Consider the following 18,476-nt stretch of genomic DNA (forward strand, 5'->3'; position numbering starts at 1 on the left):
CAACTCTGCTTTTGGCTTTTGCAGGCCAAGAAGTTCTTCCAGGTGTAGCTGTGAAGACTGCAAAGAGCCACAGACAGTAACACAACTTACCAAGCACCTTCAGAGCCTCAAGAGAAAAATCAGGAAATATGAAGAAAAGTTTGAGCAAGAAAAAAAATACCTGGTAAGGCAATAATTGAAAAGGTAAATACTCCAAGAGGGAGGCAAGGATCCCAGTGTATTTAAACTTATTTGCAACAATGTGAGATAGGGTCTTTCTGGTAAAATGAAATAGAAAAAACTTCAATTAATATCTTGTCAGCATCTTTCAGTGTAAGCAGTAGTTCTGAGACTCTAAATTTTCTTTGGACTACCTTTGTTGCAAAATATCCATCTTTGAGAAGTGTGAATCAGTGAAATGTGGCTGATAGGCCTGTGGAACAAAATGGTGCGAAAGATGAAAAGCTACTTATTCACTTTGTAGAGGTAATTTGCCTGGTACCTTGATCTGCTGTGCAGATTTCCTCATTCAGAAAGAGTCCTATAAACCCCCAGAGCCTGAGGCTCAGTAGAGGCTGATGGCAAAAATCAGAGAAATAAAAGTTGTGGGGGTTGTTTGAGGACAGTGGTGAGTCCTGTGCTGGGAATTGTGCAGTATAAGAATATCAAAACATGCCTGATGCTAAGGAGGTGTACAACATGAAACAGTGATGTTTGTAACGTTTTCTGACTATTAAAATTAAGCAAATGATATATTACCTTTTAATCCTTTTAATGGCCAAAAGCTTTGTTTGGCTCTATGGCCATTATATGCTCCCAGGAGCACAATTTCATACCTAAACAACCCTCACACTATGGCCAGAAAAAAAATTATTTCAGAAGCTTAATTTTGCAAAAATGTTTTGCAAGTTTAAATATTTGAGTTCTGAATATTCAGCGTAAATTCATTTTAATTTGCAGGCATTTTCTAAGTGCAAAATAACTCCTGATCTACAAAGCCTTTGCTGTTTCTTTTGAAATCACTCTTGCACAGGATTTTTTCATTTGATTAAGTAAACAGGTCAGTTGAAATTTTGAAAATGCCATTTCCCAAGAGAATCTCTGTCTTAAAGCAAGAGCTTTTTCCTGCAAGGGACAGAGAGCTTCACTTACAGTCCTGGAGATCACTTAGGAACTTGACTAAAATTAGGTATTTGATCAATCCTTTTGAAGTCACCAAGGTTATTTACCCAATTAGTCAGAGACCGAACTGTTTGTTGCTGTGTTTTTTTTGGGATCAGAGACACAGCACTCAGATCCTTGTGGCACTGTGTCACAATGGGGAGAGATAAGCCATGACAAATTAATGCCATGATCAAGCCAGACACTCTGCATGACACTGATAGAGTGCAGCTGGAACCAGGGACATTTTGTAGCACACTGGGGGCCAGGAGGATTTTGTCTGTTTGATCCTTTAGCTGTCAGTTCCTTCTCTTTCTTTACATTCTTTACATTTTCCTTTGTGCTCAGCCTTCTCATGGTGACAAGACTTCCAATCCTGAGGTTCTGAAGTGGATGAATGCTCTGGCCAAAGGTCGGAAGCAGCTCAAAGGTAAATAATAGTGTTGTGCTCCTTTGCTACTGAAGCTTTTGCAAGTGGGAGTGTACCTGGAACATTTTAAAGTCAGTTTTCTAACCTCACTGCTTTGCTTATTTTTCACAGTGAGTGGCAATAAGCCTCCCAATGGCAAGAAAGATATTATGTGATATGACTTGCCTTGATTCCTGAGAGCAGGGTTTAAAGTGAACCAGTTCAACCTTCAAGCTAGAAAGGAGAAGGGGAAAAAGCCATAGTCTCTCCTCATGACCATAAACATCCATGGAAAAGGCAATGCTATTCTGAACACTTTTATAACTGTCTAAACCACAGATATTAGAAGTTTCCTTGTAATAGCCCAAATGTAGATGCAAATGCTTCTTTAGGACTGAGGATATATGTTTCTAAGCATTTTATTTATTTTGATTATAAAACCAGATCTTTCCTTGATAATAAATTTGGGCTTGAGGGTCAGGTTTTGCCCTTGTTGTTCTGCATACCACTCCATTAACATCTGTGGGTATATCAGGTGCTTCCCCTTGGGGAGTCTGTAGCCAAGACTAATTGATTTTATTTTTTTTTTTAAGGCTATTTATAATTTATCTAAATACTTTTTTTCCCCCCCTGCTATAAATGGACTCTCACTGCTAAATAAATTGTAGTATTATCTTTCATCTCTGTTCTGGATGTAGTCAATAATGTAGATATAAAGAGAGTGATTGTGGCAAATGAAGAGTTAGAAACTCATCTTTCAGTAAATTTGTTCTGGAAAATTCTCCATTGAGTACTATCCTATATGATTACCATATGATGATGATGATGATTGCTATTATTTGCCCTTGAACTCTGTGTTGCAAATCCAGGAAGGGCAAATGAGAAGAAATGGCCAGTCTACACAGTTACTTTTCTGAAAATTATCTCTCTGACTCAACCATTGCTTCTCCTATCCAGAGGGTCTAGGTTTCATTGATCAGCCTCACCTTCACACCCCAAATGCCTCAGTCCTGTGACAACCCTTGATTTTTATTATCCTGAATAATGGCACTACTTTTAAGCAAAGCCAGATTCATGAGGTTCACATGCCAAGTACAATTGAAATGGAAAACACTCAAATGCTTGTAGATCCTTCTTCAAGTTAGCAAGCCTTGTCTATCCTTTCTATCTCTATAGGTTTACTAAAAATTTCTGGCTTTCCCTACAAGCTGACCTATATCCTCAGACTGTCACAACAAAAAAATTATGCTACTGTTTCTGCATGGATTTCAAGAAATTTAACACAGTGGGCGACATCAGTCTCCTACCTTGCCCAAGGTCTTTCACCAGACAAGCGTATGCTTGGAACAAAATCTGGTTTTGTGAGAGCTAATTCAGATTTTAAATTCAATTTTCTTGTTGCTCTGTGCAGGTCCCTGGAGCTTCAGGGGCTTTGGCTTGGTGTCAAGTTAATAGAGTCACAGGCTTTATCACATCCAGGCAGATTGCTGACTGGGAAGCTTCTGTCTTCTGCTGGGGTGCTCAGGTGCTCTTCTGCAGAGGGAAGTAATTTAAGAAAGTGTCTGCTTCTCTTTGCTAGGACCATTTGAGCAGCCAGGCTGGCACGGCAGGATGCCCTCTGGAGGGGAGAGGGACAGTTTAAATTGCTCCAGAAAGCAAAAGATGTTACACATTAAAGTGAAACAGAATTATTTTCCTGTGTTCCTGTGGTATAATAATTGAATGCAAGAAATAGGAAAGTTTTGGGTTGTTTTATCCTAGTAGTGTCAGAGGAAACTTCTTGGCAAATACTTCTAATCTATTTACTTGCCATGAAATTTGCCTTTCAGAGCTGAAACTCAGAATGTCAGAAGAGCAGAACTGTAGCTCCACAGCACCCCAAAGAACTGAGCACCATGAGGGCAGTGGGACCTCCAGAGAGGCTGGCACACAGGAGGCCACCAGCATGGAACCAGCTCTCTCAGTGGAAGAAACCATGGACAGCGTGCTGAGACGACTCAAGGAGAAAAGGCAACACTTCAACCTTCCTGAGACTATTAAGGTACTTAAGCATGGCTGTTCCCCCAGAACTCTCTCACCTGAGGCAGATACTGGTGTGTGGCTGGCTCAGGTGTGCCAGGGGTGCATCCTCTGTCTGCTGGCACTGCAGTGCATTTTCTCTCTGCTGCGGTGGGAGCTCGAGGGCAATTTCTGGAAGTGACTCTTCTGACAGGAATTGCTCTGGAGCAGAGATGCATAAGGCTTTTTCAAGCAGTGCTAAGCATTATTTGCTCAGAGGTGCACATGTGAAACTTTGCCAGGCACTGCTAGAACCTGCTGACTTGAGGCTGTGTGCCCAGAACTGCATATCCTGGTGAACTGAAGATAGTGGCACCACAAGCAGCTTGAAACTGTGTGACTAAAAACATTCCTGAATGTATTTGGAGGGTAAAGATCCCCTCTCAGATGAGAAATGCTGAAAGCCTCTGCAGAGTCAGTAGCATGCACTGAGGTGACAGGGACAGCACAATCATCCAGACTGCTTTGCTCTCCTGACATTGTATTTTTGTGCTGATCCTGCCTCTTCTCTTCCATGCTCTCAATTACTCTTACAAATGTAGGAACAATAATCTGTTGAACATAATTGCTTGGCTGGGAAATCAGTTTTTTGTTTTAAAACTAGTACATACATTAAAATTTTGCTCTGCCTTCACATTCTTGGCACAATATAGGATTCTTTAAAATGATATGTACCACTCAAACCCCTCCTTTTCTGGGGGGGGCTGTTTTTGCTGTCAGAGGATATTGCTGTCCTGATGCTATTACAGCCAGGCAAGACAATAAATTCTGCCCTCAAAGGCACCTAAAAATCTAAATTTTGACAGAAATATTTAGACTTTGGCTGGTGAATGAAAAGAGGGATGGGGTGAGAGGGTAAAGAACTGAATGTGAAACTCTGTGAGAACTAAGAAATTATTCTGAGTGGATTTCAGTAGCACAGAGTACCCAGAAGATAGTTTTTAATTTTTGTTTTGTTTCTATTCTTGGTTCTTAAACAACTAGTTGCTATAAAAAAGACCAGGACTGTGCATAACAATGCCATGCTTCTCAGACCCTGGGTGCTGCATACATGACTGATTTTTTAATTGTTTCTTTTTATATGCTACTTTTTTATAAAGAAAAATTGAATGGAAAAAGTGTTTCATGACCAGAAAACAAAAAAAGGCAACCAAACCATGTTATTCTGTACATAGCTCTAGAATCCTAACAGTGCAGACTGTAGGGCAATATTTTCAGTCATTAACATTTTTATTCATGAAGTGAGATCAGATGACACCGAAACAGATATCTGTGAGGAAATCCAGTCCAAGAACTTTTGTATAAAAGTAAGTTGGCTGTGGGTATCTGTCCCACTCATTTTTCAATTTCTTTTGGACTTCTAATTTTCCAAGAGAACCTTTTAAATTTAGGAAATAGCAGTGCAGGCTTGAAATATTCTCAAAAACAAGGAAGTTAAATGTTTGCACATGCCAATATTTTCAATTTTTAAAAAACTTACTGGTTTTCCTTTTGTTTTCTTGCAGAGATGGCTTGTCTTTTAAAAACTGTCTCTTAACAAAGGTGCTTGGTAGTAGTTACCAAAACTGATGGGGAACAGAGGCCCGAGCAGGAATAACATGAAATCAATTAGATCTATTTCAAAATGATATCTTTTAGTAGCTCCCTAAGCATAACATTAAAAAAGACTGGATTTTGATTATGAGTCACCCTGAACTTTAGGGGGAGAATGGGGTGGCACTGATGATGTGAAATGAACCAAGGATGTCTGTGGCAACAACAAAGATCAAAGGCTCCATTTCAGCTACAAACAACTTTGGTGTTACTGTAGATATATTTTATATGCAACATTTTGTTTTCTATATAACATTTAGATCCTTCACTAGGATCTGACCTAGATTAATAGTAAACTAAATAGCAGCTAAATGTTTCCCTTTTTTTGGTGTTTTGGCCAAAGATAGCGTTTCCATGAAAGCCTGCCAAGTTCTCCTCTGAAGTTCAATGAGGAATACCTCTAAAGCACTGCTGAAATACAAATGAGATCATGTGTGTCCTTAGGAAGGTGCAGAGTAAAATCCCAGTATGTCTAAAGAACACAGACAACAAGATCTGAATAGGAAACAGCAGAATGTGGTTTCCAGAACAAAACACCCCTCCTGCCAAAAGGCCTGTGAGTAAAGTTATTGAAAGAGAAGGCATAGAGAAAATTGGGGTTGGCCTGTGAATGGCTCACTGCCCCACAAAGGGGTGGCCACCTGCTATTGTTTGTGTCACTAATTCCTTATGTGAGGAGATGGTAATTTATGTAATAGCTCACCTTGGGTTTAGGTAAAAGGCTTTAAGAAAAAAATAAAGATTAAGAGCATGAATATAGGAGTTGAAGAGATAAAAGGCAAATAAACACACTTTGAATAATATTACTCAAAAAGCTTCACCAAATCCCCCCAGAAACATATCCAAGAGCCAGCTTCCAACCTGGAGTGCAGTCTGAGTGCTGGGTGGCTGTGGCTGCTGCCTCTGTCAAGGCCAGAGCTGCCCTGGTGGGAACTGGCACTGCTCTATGGCACTGCCGTGGCACTTGGTGCCTTTCTTTATAGTTTTTGTTTCTAATTTTGTATTAAATGCTGCTTTGTAATGAGCCACCACACATTCCCAGGCAGCAGACTAAGGCCCTGGGAACCTGACTCTGTGCCTGCATGGAAACAAAGCACTGCCTTTGACAGGATCTGGGACTGTCTGTCCTTCTGTCCCCAGAGTTCATGTTTTCTGTCTGGAAAAACAACAGCAAACCTGAAGGCATAAGCATGCAGGGAATAGAACAGGCTAGTAAGGAAGATAATGGTATGCAACATTTTGGGTGCCTCTGTTCCAAGTTATGAAAAACAAACTGCTTCCATATCTTTAGGTGAAATCCCCTGATGGAGGAGATACATCTGGCACTGAAGAAGGCTTTAAGTATCAGCATCACTTTATTGTTCTTTAGCACACCATTTTATATGATTCATCTTACATGCCTTCCACCTGTGTGTCCTCTCTATCCTTCTATGATATTCCATATATCTTTCCCTTCAATACTGTCCACCTGTCCTACACAGCTGAAGCTCATTAGGGATGAGGTTCAGCTGCAGCCCCATTCCCAATCACATAAACTGTGTGCCTACAGCCCCCTTTTTCTTTCTTTATATGTCACAAATAACTTTTGCCCTCTGTTTGAATGTTTGCAGCCTGTCCCCCAAGGCTTTTCTTGGACTGGTTCCCTTTATATATCTGTCTTCTCATCATCGACCCACTTCAGTTCATATCCTCCCTGGCTATGAAGTAGTATTTCTATTTAATTAGCATTGAGTCTCTCCCTGCTGTATGTAGCCTACAGTCCTAAGATGTCTCAGGCAATTCTGTAGTACTTTGTGACTTCAGCTGCCTTCTCTGATTTTAAAATTATCAGCTATTTCAAACTCAGCTGTATGCCAACCTGTCTTGAGATTGCTAATAAAATGAGCAAATGAAATAGACTCAAATACTAAGCCCGCTTGAGATTGTCTCTCTTGTGTAAAATCAATATTAATTATCACCCCATTTCTTCCTAAACACTCAGCTGCTCCAGGCTTATTAGTTTTTAAAAGAATTAACCTTGTATTAATTGTGGAACTAGCAATAAATAAACAAATTAACTGATTTATAATACTCCTGCATTTTAGTTAGCAGCTCATCTTTTAACATGAATGACAGATGATTTTAGAGTGATTAACTTACGCAGACCTTTTAGGAAAATGTGATTAGCAGTTCTGATTAATGGCTCTGCACTGTTTTTGCATTTGAGCATCAAAGAAAAAAGGATTTGCTCTTGTTGAAGTTAATAACAAGGTGCTCTGATATTAGAAGAGTGTCACTTCTTCAGGGTTGCTATATTCTTAAAAGTAGGGTCTAATTAGTAAAAGTATTTCTCCAAGTTGTCACTAAAAGCCCCCTTGTCATCAGCTTTCTGCAGAAGGCCCCCCTGTGTGTGTGTGCCCCCAACTCCATGGTTCTCCACATTACTTCATAACCCCCACACCTCTGAACACTCTGCCCTAGCTCAAGCAGCTCTGCTGTCATCTGGCAGAGGCTGTGGGAAATGACATTCACTTCATGAGTGCCCAGGTGAAAATATGGAAGTGTCAGGAGCAGGTCTTGTTGGGGAAAGGGAGGTGACAAATACCTGTTACATTGTGTGCTCCCCACAGCAGACACCTGTGCAAATAATTATTATTCACCAACACTGGAAAATCAACGTTCTTTTGGTACCAGTGATTCATACTGCAATTTTTGAACAGAAATAAGCTGTTTACTAGGACAGGTTGGGTTTGCATTGCTAAGTCTTGCTGTTCTACATCCCTTACCAGCCAAGGCAAATCTATTTCTCTTTCTTGAAGAATAACTAAAAAGTTGAGGAATGCCTTCTCTGCTTTTTTTTCAAATGTCTATTTTGTCTAGAATGGTGGTTGTTCTCATTTTTTACAACTGAACATACTTAATATATATGTAGTGTAATTTTTGACTCTTTTGTTGCTAAGTTAATGCCATATCCCCATTGACCTCAGCACAGACAGAAGTAGAGTTAATTATTAATGTTTATCAGGGAAGGAGAGATTACTAAACAGATATGTACCCTTGTCATGAAATCCTGACTTACAGTCTTATAAATAACTTTTTTAAATAGGACAAAAAAGCAAATGGCTTTGGAAAATATCAATCTTCAGAAATATCTACTATATTTTGAGAGTATTCATGGACGACCTGTAAGTATGCCATAGAAAGATAGGTGAATTAAAAATTACCTAACTTCTCTAACCAATATTTTTGGTATATTAAATGTAATTAGATAAATTTAAATTCACACAATTAACATAATTTTAGTTATTTCAAACTAATTTTCAGGTATGAATGTTATTACCTGATACTGATGAATTTGGTCTATATGTTAGAAATTAAAGTGAAATAAAAAGTGGCTCTATATCTCTCCATGATTGGAAAATGCAAGATTTGAGGATTAAATTGGAAGATTACATATTCATTGCAGATTTGGCTCTGCTATCATTTATGATTAGCATGCTTATCAGCTGAGGAAGGTTTTATATAGGGCACCATATGAGATACAAACTACAAAATCACATGACCTGTTGTATGTGTTTGCCTTTACTACACAGCAGGACTTAAACTATTACCTAAAATCCATTCAAGGGATTTCATTGCTGAATGTAGGTGCAAACAAAAAAGTGCCAGAATTGATGAGATGATGATTTGAAAATTTGTCTACACAGCTGAGGAATTTCTTTTTGATATAACTATCTGTATTATTGTGAATGTCTTTTTCTGGCTAGTGGTAGTTGTGGTAGGGGGAAAAGAGAAGTGGCACCACTGTTTGTCCAAAAATATGCCAGCTGTTAAAATTATGATCTGATTCTGACCTCATTTTTCTTCATCTTCTTTGGGCCTGGAATGAGAGCTGAGGGATGGAATGAGTATGCAAGAAGAAATTATATTTCCTAAGAATGAAAACAAAAGAGAAATTAGTGCAATGTAGAGGTAAAAGATACATGATTCAGAGATAGAAAAGAGAATAACAGGGCACATTTGTAGCATAGGGTTCAGAGGGTGTTTCTCCTCAGGGCTGAAGCAGCTCTGTAACAGCAGCCTTGGAACACAGTGGAGTGTTCTGGAGCTGACACTCACCCTGCTGCTGTCTGGTATGGCTCAGCACCATCTTCATCCAGACTTACCTGACAGGGTCAGACAGAGACTGACCAGGTTTAAAGCAAAACAATTTTCTCTTCTGGCTTGTTTGCCAGCCCTTGGAGCTCTTATGTGTTGCAGTCAAATGGAACATGATGCCTGAGGAAGAGAAGTGGCTGGGCTGGGATAAGCAAGCCCTGACATTCCAGAGGGAAGGGTGGCTCTAGAAGTGGTCCCTAAGCACTCCATCAGGCAGATGTGTGCAGTGTCACCAGCCTGTGTTTGTCTACCATCCCCCTTGCTCCTGCTGACTCGGCATTTGTTTGAGCAGCTCTGGGCTATTGTTTGTGCCATCAGCCACTCTGTCTTTTCAGACCTATATTGTTTGTGCCATCAGCCACTCTGTCTTTTCAGACCTGCTGTATATGTGTTCACTCATCTGAGCAGGTGTATCTGGGCATTTCTGCAGTGCCAAAAATCAGTGAAAGTGCAGCCAATGAGTGCTTACACATGTCGGGGCTGATGAGCAGAGGTTTATGGTGGACTAGGGAGCAAATGACCCTGTTTGAACAATTTATCAGTGAGGAAAATGTTACTCTGGGGGTGTGGTGTGGGTGGTCGGTTGGCTGGGGAAGGGATTGTGTTGTTTTTGGGGTCTTTTTCTTTGTGGAATTTTCTTTTCTTTTTTTTTTTTTTTTTTTTTCCCTTAGTGCAGTAAGTCAATCTTGTGCACAGCTACTTTCCGTAAGGTGTATTTTTGTATTTGTGAATATTTGCGGCTGGATCAGGCATTTAAAATGATTTAAAATCATATTATCTTTCAAATCAATGCTCCAAGTGCTCATGAAAGACCTAGAACAAAGCAAATGAACAGAGAGTCAATCCCCACTGTGGAAGGCAGCTCTGGTGAGGAATGCAGGCAGCAATCCTGCACAGTGCCAGCTCCACGTGCAGGATGCAGAGCCGTGTTCTTGGTGCTCTCCATCCCACTGGGCTGATGAGTGACTTGTCCCAGGCAGGCTCTGGCATTCCTGCTGCTGACAACACACTGGCAATGCAAGGCACAGCTCCTACTGCTCTAGCAGCAGCCTCAGACAGAGAATAATTTACCCTCTGCTTGGGCAGAGTGGCTCAAGAAAGTGAGGAAATCATACTGGGTTCTCCATTAGAAAATAGATTGTCATTTTTCTTTTTTAGAAATTGCATAAATTAAGTTACAATTCCCATGGAATATCTATTGAAGCAAAATACACATTTGCTCATACTCTTCTAAAACCTTTCTCAGCTTTACAGGAGAAAATGAGGATCTTTTAAATTTACTTTTTATTTTTTAATTTTTGAAGGCTATGGTTTTTTTTTTTCTTTCTCTTTAGGTAACTAAGCAAGAAAAGAGCCTCATGAAACCTCTTTATGACAGATACAGAATTATCAAGAAACTTCTGGCCACTCCATCTTTGATCACAACAATTGTAAGTTGGAAAGAATTCATCCATTGTCAAGGAAACACACAAAATACTGTGTTTGATTTATACCTGTATGTCCATTTAGCAATAATAGAACTACTGATATCCAAAAAACCTGCTCATTGGTTAATACAAGGTGCTGGTGATTAAAATAGAGCAAGTGCTCCATAAAATTGAATTTTATGCATGGCAGAGGTTCCAATGTACAGCAAGAGGTTCTGAGGCAAGAACTTTAGTGGGCTGGGTAGGACAGAAGGCTGGTATTAGTTTTCCATTGTGGCAAACGTGCAACACAGAAGGAAACCTCTTTCTTTCCATGAAGGACTTTGCTGTCACTATATCTAACTTCTGTATTTTATTAACAATGCTTTTATTAATCATGTAGCACATGTAAGCAATTTGTAGTACTTTAATAATATATTAGTGCAATGGAACAGTACTGGTCTCATAGTGAGTGAAGGCAGTGGAATCTGGCTACTTGGAAGTTAATTAGCATATCTACTAAAAATACTAATCTAATAGTGATTGAGAATAGATCAATTTTTAAATTTATTATTGTCTTGTTGATGGCAGTGTAACTTTATATGTCTTTGAAAACTTTCACTGAAATTCACCCTAAGTGTTACTTTTTAGGAGCTTTGCCCTATGGAGTTCTTATGTTTAAGCCTTAGTTTCAATACATCAGCTTTTTTCTGAGGATGGAGGAATGTGAGCAAGACACCAATATTGGTCTATCTATACTATATAGTAGCTATAAAACTGTGGAATCTCTCCCTCCAAGTCTTTTTACAGTCAAAACATCTGTGTATAATATACACACAGGAGATGTGTATGAAGAGGAGTACAAGTTCCAGCCAGGCTACACTGCTTACATAAATACAGAATGTTATTTAAATCTTTGCTGTATGTAAGGGCTTTTGGGCAGACAGAAATAAATTGCTGGCTGGAGATACTTTGGAGCAGGGCCAGCTTCTGTCCTTTTTACTCCTGGCTGGCAATACACAGTAACCCAGTGACCCCAGGAGTTTTTTCATGAACAGCCTCAGGTAGACCTGGTAAACCTTTCAGTATGTGTAGTGTTTCAATGAATACATCCATTCTTTATGTTGTCAGCCTATTACTGTAAATACTCTAATTTAAACAGTTCATTTGATAATGTTTTGCATTTCCCAAGCAGGAGGAGGAAGACTCAGATGAAGACCATTCTCAAAGCAGCCATGAGTTATCATCTGGTCCAATGTCTTGCTTCCCTGTTGAAGAGCATCTGTGTTACTCACAGGAGGAGAGTGAGCCTGCACGAATTTCACCTCTGGATGAAAAGAAAGTTTACAGGCAAACAGCCTTGTCTATGTCCAATTTACATGAGGCAACAATGTAAGTTCTCTTCCCCCCCACCAATGTTTTAAAACATTTCTTGTAGACTTTGTAAGTGAAATATGAGCCTGTAAGTGAAATATGAGCCATACTTGTTGCATAGGTATATTCTGTACCAAAGGGGTGATTCAGTGTTTTCACAGTATCACAGCATAACTAGGTTGGAAGAGACCTTCAAGATCAAGTCCAGCCCACACCCTAACACCTCAACTAAACCATGGCACCAGTGCCACATTCAGTCTATTTTAAAATAGATCCAGGGATGATGGCTCCACCACTTCCCCAGGCAAAACATTCCAATACTTTATTACTCTTTCTGTAAAAATCTTCTTCCTAATATCCAACCTGGATATTAGCTTGAGACTGTGTCCTGTGCTTCTGTTGGTTGCTGCCTGGTTGAAGAGACCAACACTCATCAGACTAAAACCATCTTTCAGGAAGTAGAGAGTGATAAGGTCACCTGAGTCTCCTTTTTTCTAGGTTTTTTTCCTTTTTTCTAGGTTAGACAATTCCATCTCCCTCAGCCATTCCCCATAAGGCTTATGTTCCAAGCCCCTTTCTTATGGAGAGAGGAGGCAGAGGATTTTCATTGTTTGGGCAGCATACTGGTGGTTTGAGCTGTTTAATCAAATAACTTTGTGCCAACTTTTTGTCTCCAGGAAGAGAAAGGTAATTTGTTGAAGAGTGTGCCTTCCAGGAGCACATATATTCTCACACCTTAGGGGATGGCATCTTTCTTTTGTGTTTTGATTGGAGGTGCATAAATGAAGCCAACCAGACACTAACACTATAGAAATCAAATAAAAATTACTTAGATTGCTTTGTAACTCAACTGTGTTCACAATAGTTTGCTCGTGAATGCTGGTAAGATATTTCTGTGCATTTTGTCTTTATGCAAAAAAACCCCAAAAAACCAAAGCAACAAACTACCACGAACAAATGTCATAACAAAATTCTCTCTCTGCTTAAAATCCTTATTCTCCAAACAGTAGCTAAAACACAACCTCCAAAAATGATGCTTCTGGGTACCACTAGCATTTCCAGTGCATCACAGTAATGATTGGGAACAGCTACAAATAGGAGCAGGGCTTGGATGTCGACTTGAGCTCAGCTACAGTGCTTCCTCCTGTGAGATACTGAGCCCTGTAATTCCACAGGGAATTCCATCAATTAATTCCATTAATTCCACAGGGAATTAAGACCAGTAGCAAGGCTGAGTACTGAATGCTTCTCCTCTGTTGACCAGAGTCTCTGCCTTCCCTTTATCAGCTGGAATACCAGTAAAAGGGAAGGAGTACACCTGTGTATGGAGTATGATGGAATGTCTGAGGGCTCTGGTCAGTGCCTGCCCAAGTCCCAGAGCAGAAGCTCTCTGCTACCCAGATCCAGGGCTTTTACAACCCTCCCAAGCTCAAGGGGGTTTCATGTTCTTGTTTCACAGGCCCGTTCTGCTAGAACATCTCAGAGAAACAAGAGCTGATAAGAAGAGACTTCGCAAAGCCCTTCGAGAGTTTGAGGAGCAGTTCTACAAACAGACAGGAAGGTAACTCAGAGCCCTCTCCTTGTCCCCTTTGGGTCCTGGCCAGGGGTGGTTTTCTCTCTGAGGGTGACACTGGGGTGAGAAGGCCAAAGGGGCTGCACCTAAGGGCTGGAGAATACCCTGGAGATGTCTGGTCTCTGGGATGTCCATCTATCTCTCTGCCTAATTCCTTCAAAATGTGGCCTTCTGTGAGGAAAGCCAGGATTTGGGATCTTCCAGGACATGCCTGCAATGGGTATGAACCCCACCTCAGCACAGGATATTCTCTGAGCTGAAGGGAGGCTGCTAAAAATCTCTGAGGATGTCAGTCTGCAGAGAATAGACTTGGAAATTGTGCCATTTTCAAACAGGCAGATTTTAAAGACAGAAGCCACTGGTTTTTAAACCCAGAATTAAATACTGGCCATTTTCCACTGTTTTTCCTCCTCTTCATTTAGCAAACCTTTTTGTTGAAAACCATGTTGTATATGGGCACTCGTAAAAGTGGTGGCTGGTAGCAGTTTTCAAAGCACTATTATGACTTCTCTGCATATTTGAGGATCAACTAATTATGCTTTCACAGCTGTCAAGAATGCTGTCTGGTATATGAAAATTCAATATTTTAAATATAATTTTATTTCTGTATAATAGTTTTTGGTCTTGTCAAATTATCTTTAGTCATTTACAGTTAGTAAAAAAAACCCCAATCCTCACCAGTTGTTGCAGAATTAATTTTTAAGACTGTTTCTCCTCTTACTCATAAAAAGTGATGGTACTTTTATTTGCTTTTCATAGGAGTCCTCAGAAAGAAGATCGGGTGCCAATGGCTGAGGAATACTCTGAATACAAGCACACAAAAGCTAAAATCAGGCTTCTGGAGGTTCTCATCAGTAAGCATGATATTTCCAAAACTATTTGAAGTGAATGCAATGCTGTAATATTGTTCTCTAGGGAAAAAAAAAGAAAAAAGAAAAAAAATCCAAACAAACAAGTAATCAAAAAGAGAAAGTAATTTTACAGGTCTTGGTCTGCTGCACGATTATTTGACACACTGAGATTTTTGATGCACTTTACCAATTGTAATAACTGTGATGAGAGAGGACAGCAATATGCAAGAATATTAAGCACGGGTGAGTGGACTATAGTATATATTTTTTCCTTTTGAAAAAAGCCTTGAAGTGCACTGTGAGAATGTTAAGAAATTAAAAGGACATTGAAGTAATGTAGATTCTCAGTTTGACCTGCTCTAAAAGGGTGAGGAAATGTTCTGCAGGTTTTTAGTACATCTTAGTACATGCTAACGTGCCACACGTTTGTTTCCAGAAATAACATAGGTTATAACTAACTAGTAATATTGGCTATTAGGGTGTTGATTCACTAGATTAAAAGAAATGAATTAAAGTGAGTGAAGGAAAAACTCAGAAGATACTCTAGCTGTCAAGACAGAGTTGCCATTCAATTCCAGTGATTTCAAAGAAAGGTGCATAGGAAGAAGCAGTGCCAGGGCTGGGAGTAGAGCAGTGATGCTGCTTATCCAGGAGAAGTCCAGAATATGACTGCCAAATAGAACTAGTGGTGTTATAGGAATAAGAGAAAGTGCTTGGCAAAGTGTAACAGCTACAGGCTGCTGAGAAAAGATGGAACAAATGTACTGGCTGCTGTCTTTTTCATTAGTTCACAGGACCTGGCTCACAGAATTTAAAAGTCAGTAAATAGATCAACTACATGCTAATTTTGATTTCTCTAATAACTTTGCACTTTGGTTTGCCTGATGCTAGAACATTCGCTTCTCTAACTACCAAAGCTCGTTTAGACGCATGCACTTTGTAAAATGTTGAAGTACTTCTTGTGTTATAAATTGCCACATATAGATATATAAAAGCAGGACTAGATTACTGCATTATGCTAAGATATTTTGGATAGATAAAGTACATGGTATATAAGTGAGTGCCACAGTTATCTGATGAGGACTGATAGATTTCTTGTTTACTGAAAATAAGGTTATGAAAAATTATTTTTCCCTTGGAATTACACATCTTTCTTAACTTTCAGAGCACCACAATTTGTAATATTAAGGAGAATTGTCATTGTTTGTGATAGGCCATTGGTGTGAAAAGTGAACTAGTAATAGAAGGATTATCAGCAGGTTTTGTACTAGAAATGAAAAGCAGGGATTCTGGGAAATTCCTAGCCCAGACAGAAAGAAGGGAAGAATTACTTAAAGGGAAAAAAAAAAAAGTTACTGGAAGCAGTTGAGTCATGTTGAGTGTTTGACTTTAACCTGTCATTTTGTACTGACCACATAGTATAAGCAACCTGTTTTCTATCTTGGTAAGAAGATTGTGATTATATAAAGCCTATTATGTACCAACCATGTTTGTATTTACCTAGTATGTAATGGCATGATTTGGAAGATGTACACATCTTCAAGTATGGAAGAAAAAATATGAACACTAAAAAAGGAACTTTTTATTTTGCAGCCACTTGTTGTTTCAGTGTACTGATTTAATAATTTATAACTTAACTTTTATGAATCAGAAATGGTCTTCATAAATCTGTTTTAATTAAAGTCATCTAGAGCAACAGGAACAGATACAGAGCTATTTGAAGTTTACAAACTACATCTTTGATAAGGGAAAATGATTTAATGACATGTATACAATTGATATTAAAATGTAATCTATATATTCTATATGATTGTATAATATTTTATACAATGGTACAAATAAAATATTTTTCTATTATATTTATTATGTCGAGACACAGTTTCTGTTTTCAGTTAGCTAATATAAATAACATAAATAACACCATCAAACAACACGTTGGAAGTGCTGACATTTCTAGGCTCTGAAATTCAAATCATGCTGCAATTACAACCTTTCATGCTGTTCAGTTATCCCAGTACTTGTTCAGTAGTTAAAATGAATGCATATTTAAACACCATTTATAAGCAGTTATTTTTATTTTGCTAAAGCAGTTTATATAGGATTTTGTTATGTTTGGCAAGAAACAGAAAACAAGTTTTGCAGCATCTAGGTATAAATGGTTGCCAGAAAGAAATCCAGGACTTCTAATCATTTAAAGCATCGGGGGAACAGAAGGGAAGGAGGGAGAGAAGAAATCCTAAGAAGGCTACTGGAGATTTTGAAGACTGGTAGTTGCTTTTGGTGACAGCGGCATGTGCATGCTTCTGACAGAATTGTCTGACTATGGAAATGGGCAACAGAGGTTTGAAGGCTCCTAAGGAATGAGGGAAGTTTTAACGTCCAACACTGATATTGCAGGTCTTGCAGCTGGGATCTTTCTTTGCATTTGCAGTAGACAAGCTCATAAGTTGGTGACCAGTAATTTCTGCAACTGTGCCAAGGGAGAGATCCACAGGATCAGTGTAAATTACTTCCAAAATTACATCCTGGGCATGATGGTAAACCATGACCCCATCTTCTTCATCACAGGTCAGAAATTTGTTATCTTTTATATTTAGCTGGGGAAGGCGCTGCTTACAGAACTCATCTCCCGGTGACCCCACGGGGGCGATCACCAGGATGACGTAGTGGTAGGCTGTGTACATGCAGTAGAAGTCTCCAAAGTACAAGTTAGTATTTGGGTTGAAGAGTTTTTCAGCTGCAATCTCATACCTGTATCTTCCATAGGGTGAATCTTGGGGTGGCTTCCCAGTGTTAAACTCAGTGTTGCAGCTAAAGAAGATGCCTTCCAACTTCCCACTGATCGGAGAGCCATGGCTGCCACTGTTATCCTTAACAGAGGGCTGCATGGCATTCCCATGATGCTCTCTACAAATGAAGCACTGGTATTGTTTATTTTGTACACATGGCAAAGAAAAAAGTGTAAAGTTAGGACATTCCTGTTTGGAACAGGACTGAAGGGACACAAAGGAAAACTGTTAAACTGAAACCCGGGGTTAGAATCGTGGTCTTAGGGCATCAGACTTGGGAAGAGCTAGAATAATTCCTGCTCAAGGGTAAAATCTGCATTTCCTGCCTTCTCTGTCAGCTGTCTGAGCATCATAAGCAGGCAAAAAAAAGCGTAAACAAAAAAGCCCCCAAACTACAAATATCTTCAATTAGCTGATTTGTTCTGACTTACACTACATTTCTAACAATAAATGCATATTGAATATTGCAAGTTAGTCTCCATATGCTGAATATACTGTTTGTTAATATGTACTTTTAGCACAAGAATATATAGCTCATGTAGAAAACTGCCAGTGAAAGTTATTTCTGAAGGATGCTTTTCAGAGAGGTTATAGGAAAGAATGTACCGTCTGCCAGTATTTTTTGTCCCCAAATGATCATTTCAAGTCTAATTGGTCTGCTGCTGACTTCAATCAGTGAAGAGCTGGGCACAGAGAATTAGGCAATTTGGTTAGTTTCCACTTTGGTTGGCATCCAGCTTCTACAGTCACTAGTCCTAAGGGGAAAAAAAAGACTAACTTTTTTTTTAGGTTTTTTTTTTTTTTTTTCCTTAGCTCAATTTCATTCAAGTGAAAAGAAATGCACAATGAACAAGTGAATTTTAAAAACTCAAATCCTAAATTGCACTCAGCAGCACTAGGTTGCTAAATTCAGGAGAACACTCCCCCTCTAACCCTTCTTAGCACCTATTATGTATAGGAGGGCAGTCCCCAGTATGGAAGCTCTGGAAGTGCTCCAGTGGCAGCTTTGGCTCCCTCTGCACCTGCAGCCACATGATACCTGAAAGGGAACCATCCCCTTTTCTAAGTCCTGAAAAACACCATATTTGCTAGGCACCCTTAGAATAATGTCTTTATACTCACTGACATGACAAATTAAAAATGCAT

The 18,476-nt window shown here is 39.3% G+C and overlaps 2 protein-coding genes across 6 annotated transcripts in view; one reads left to right on the forward strand and one right to left on the reverse strand.

Moving 5' to 3' along the window:
- Positions 1-16,400, forward strand: part of FAM13C (family with sequence similarity 13 member C) — a 114,476-nt gene extending 98,076 nt beyond the window's left edge. Inside the window, exons 17-23 of the mRNA XM_079312563.1 lie at positions 25-163; positions 1,489-1,570; positions 3,379-3,590; positions 10,672-10,767; positions 11,939-12,135; positions 13,577-13,678; positions 14,450-16,400. Of these exons, the coding sequence (XP_079168689.1) occupies positions 25-163; positions 1,489-1,570; positions 3,379-3,590; positions 10,672-10,767; positions 11,939-12,135; positions 13,577-13,678; positions 14,450-14,573 (952 nt within the window). The 3' untranslated portion in view covers positions 14,574-16,400. The remainder of the gene's footprint in view (positions 1-24; positions 164-1,488; positions 1,571-3,378; positions 3,591-10,671; positions 10,768-11,938; positions 12,136-13,576; positions 13,679-14,449) is intronic.
- PHYHIPL (phytanoyl-CoA 2-hydroxylase interacting protein like) overlaps positions 16,102-18,476 on the reverse strand; it is a 127,746-nt gene continuing 125,371 nt past the window's right edge. For all 5 annotated transcript variants that reach the window (XM_079312566.1, XM_079312567.1, XM_079312568.1 and 2 more), the window contains one exon: positions 16,102-17,448. In XM_079312566.1, coding sequence (XP_079168692.1) covers positions 16,914-17,448 — 535 coding nt within the window. In that variant the 3' untranslated portion in view covers positions 16,102-16,913. The remainder of the gene's footprint in view (positions 17,449-18,476) is intronic.

Source organism: Erithacus rubecula (genome assembly GCF_903797595.1).
Source record: "Erithacus rubecula genome assembly, chromosome: 9".
Taxonomy (NCBI): domain Eukaryota; kingdom Metazoa; phylum Chordata; class Aves; order Passeriformes; family Muscicapidae; genus Erithacus; species Erithacus rubecula.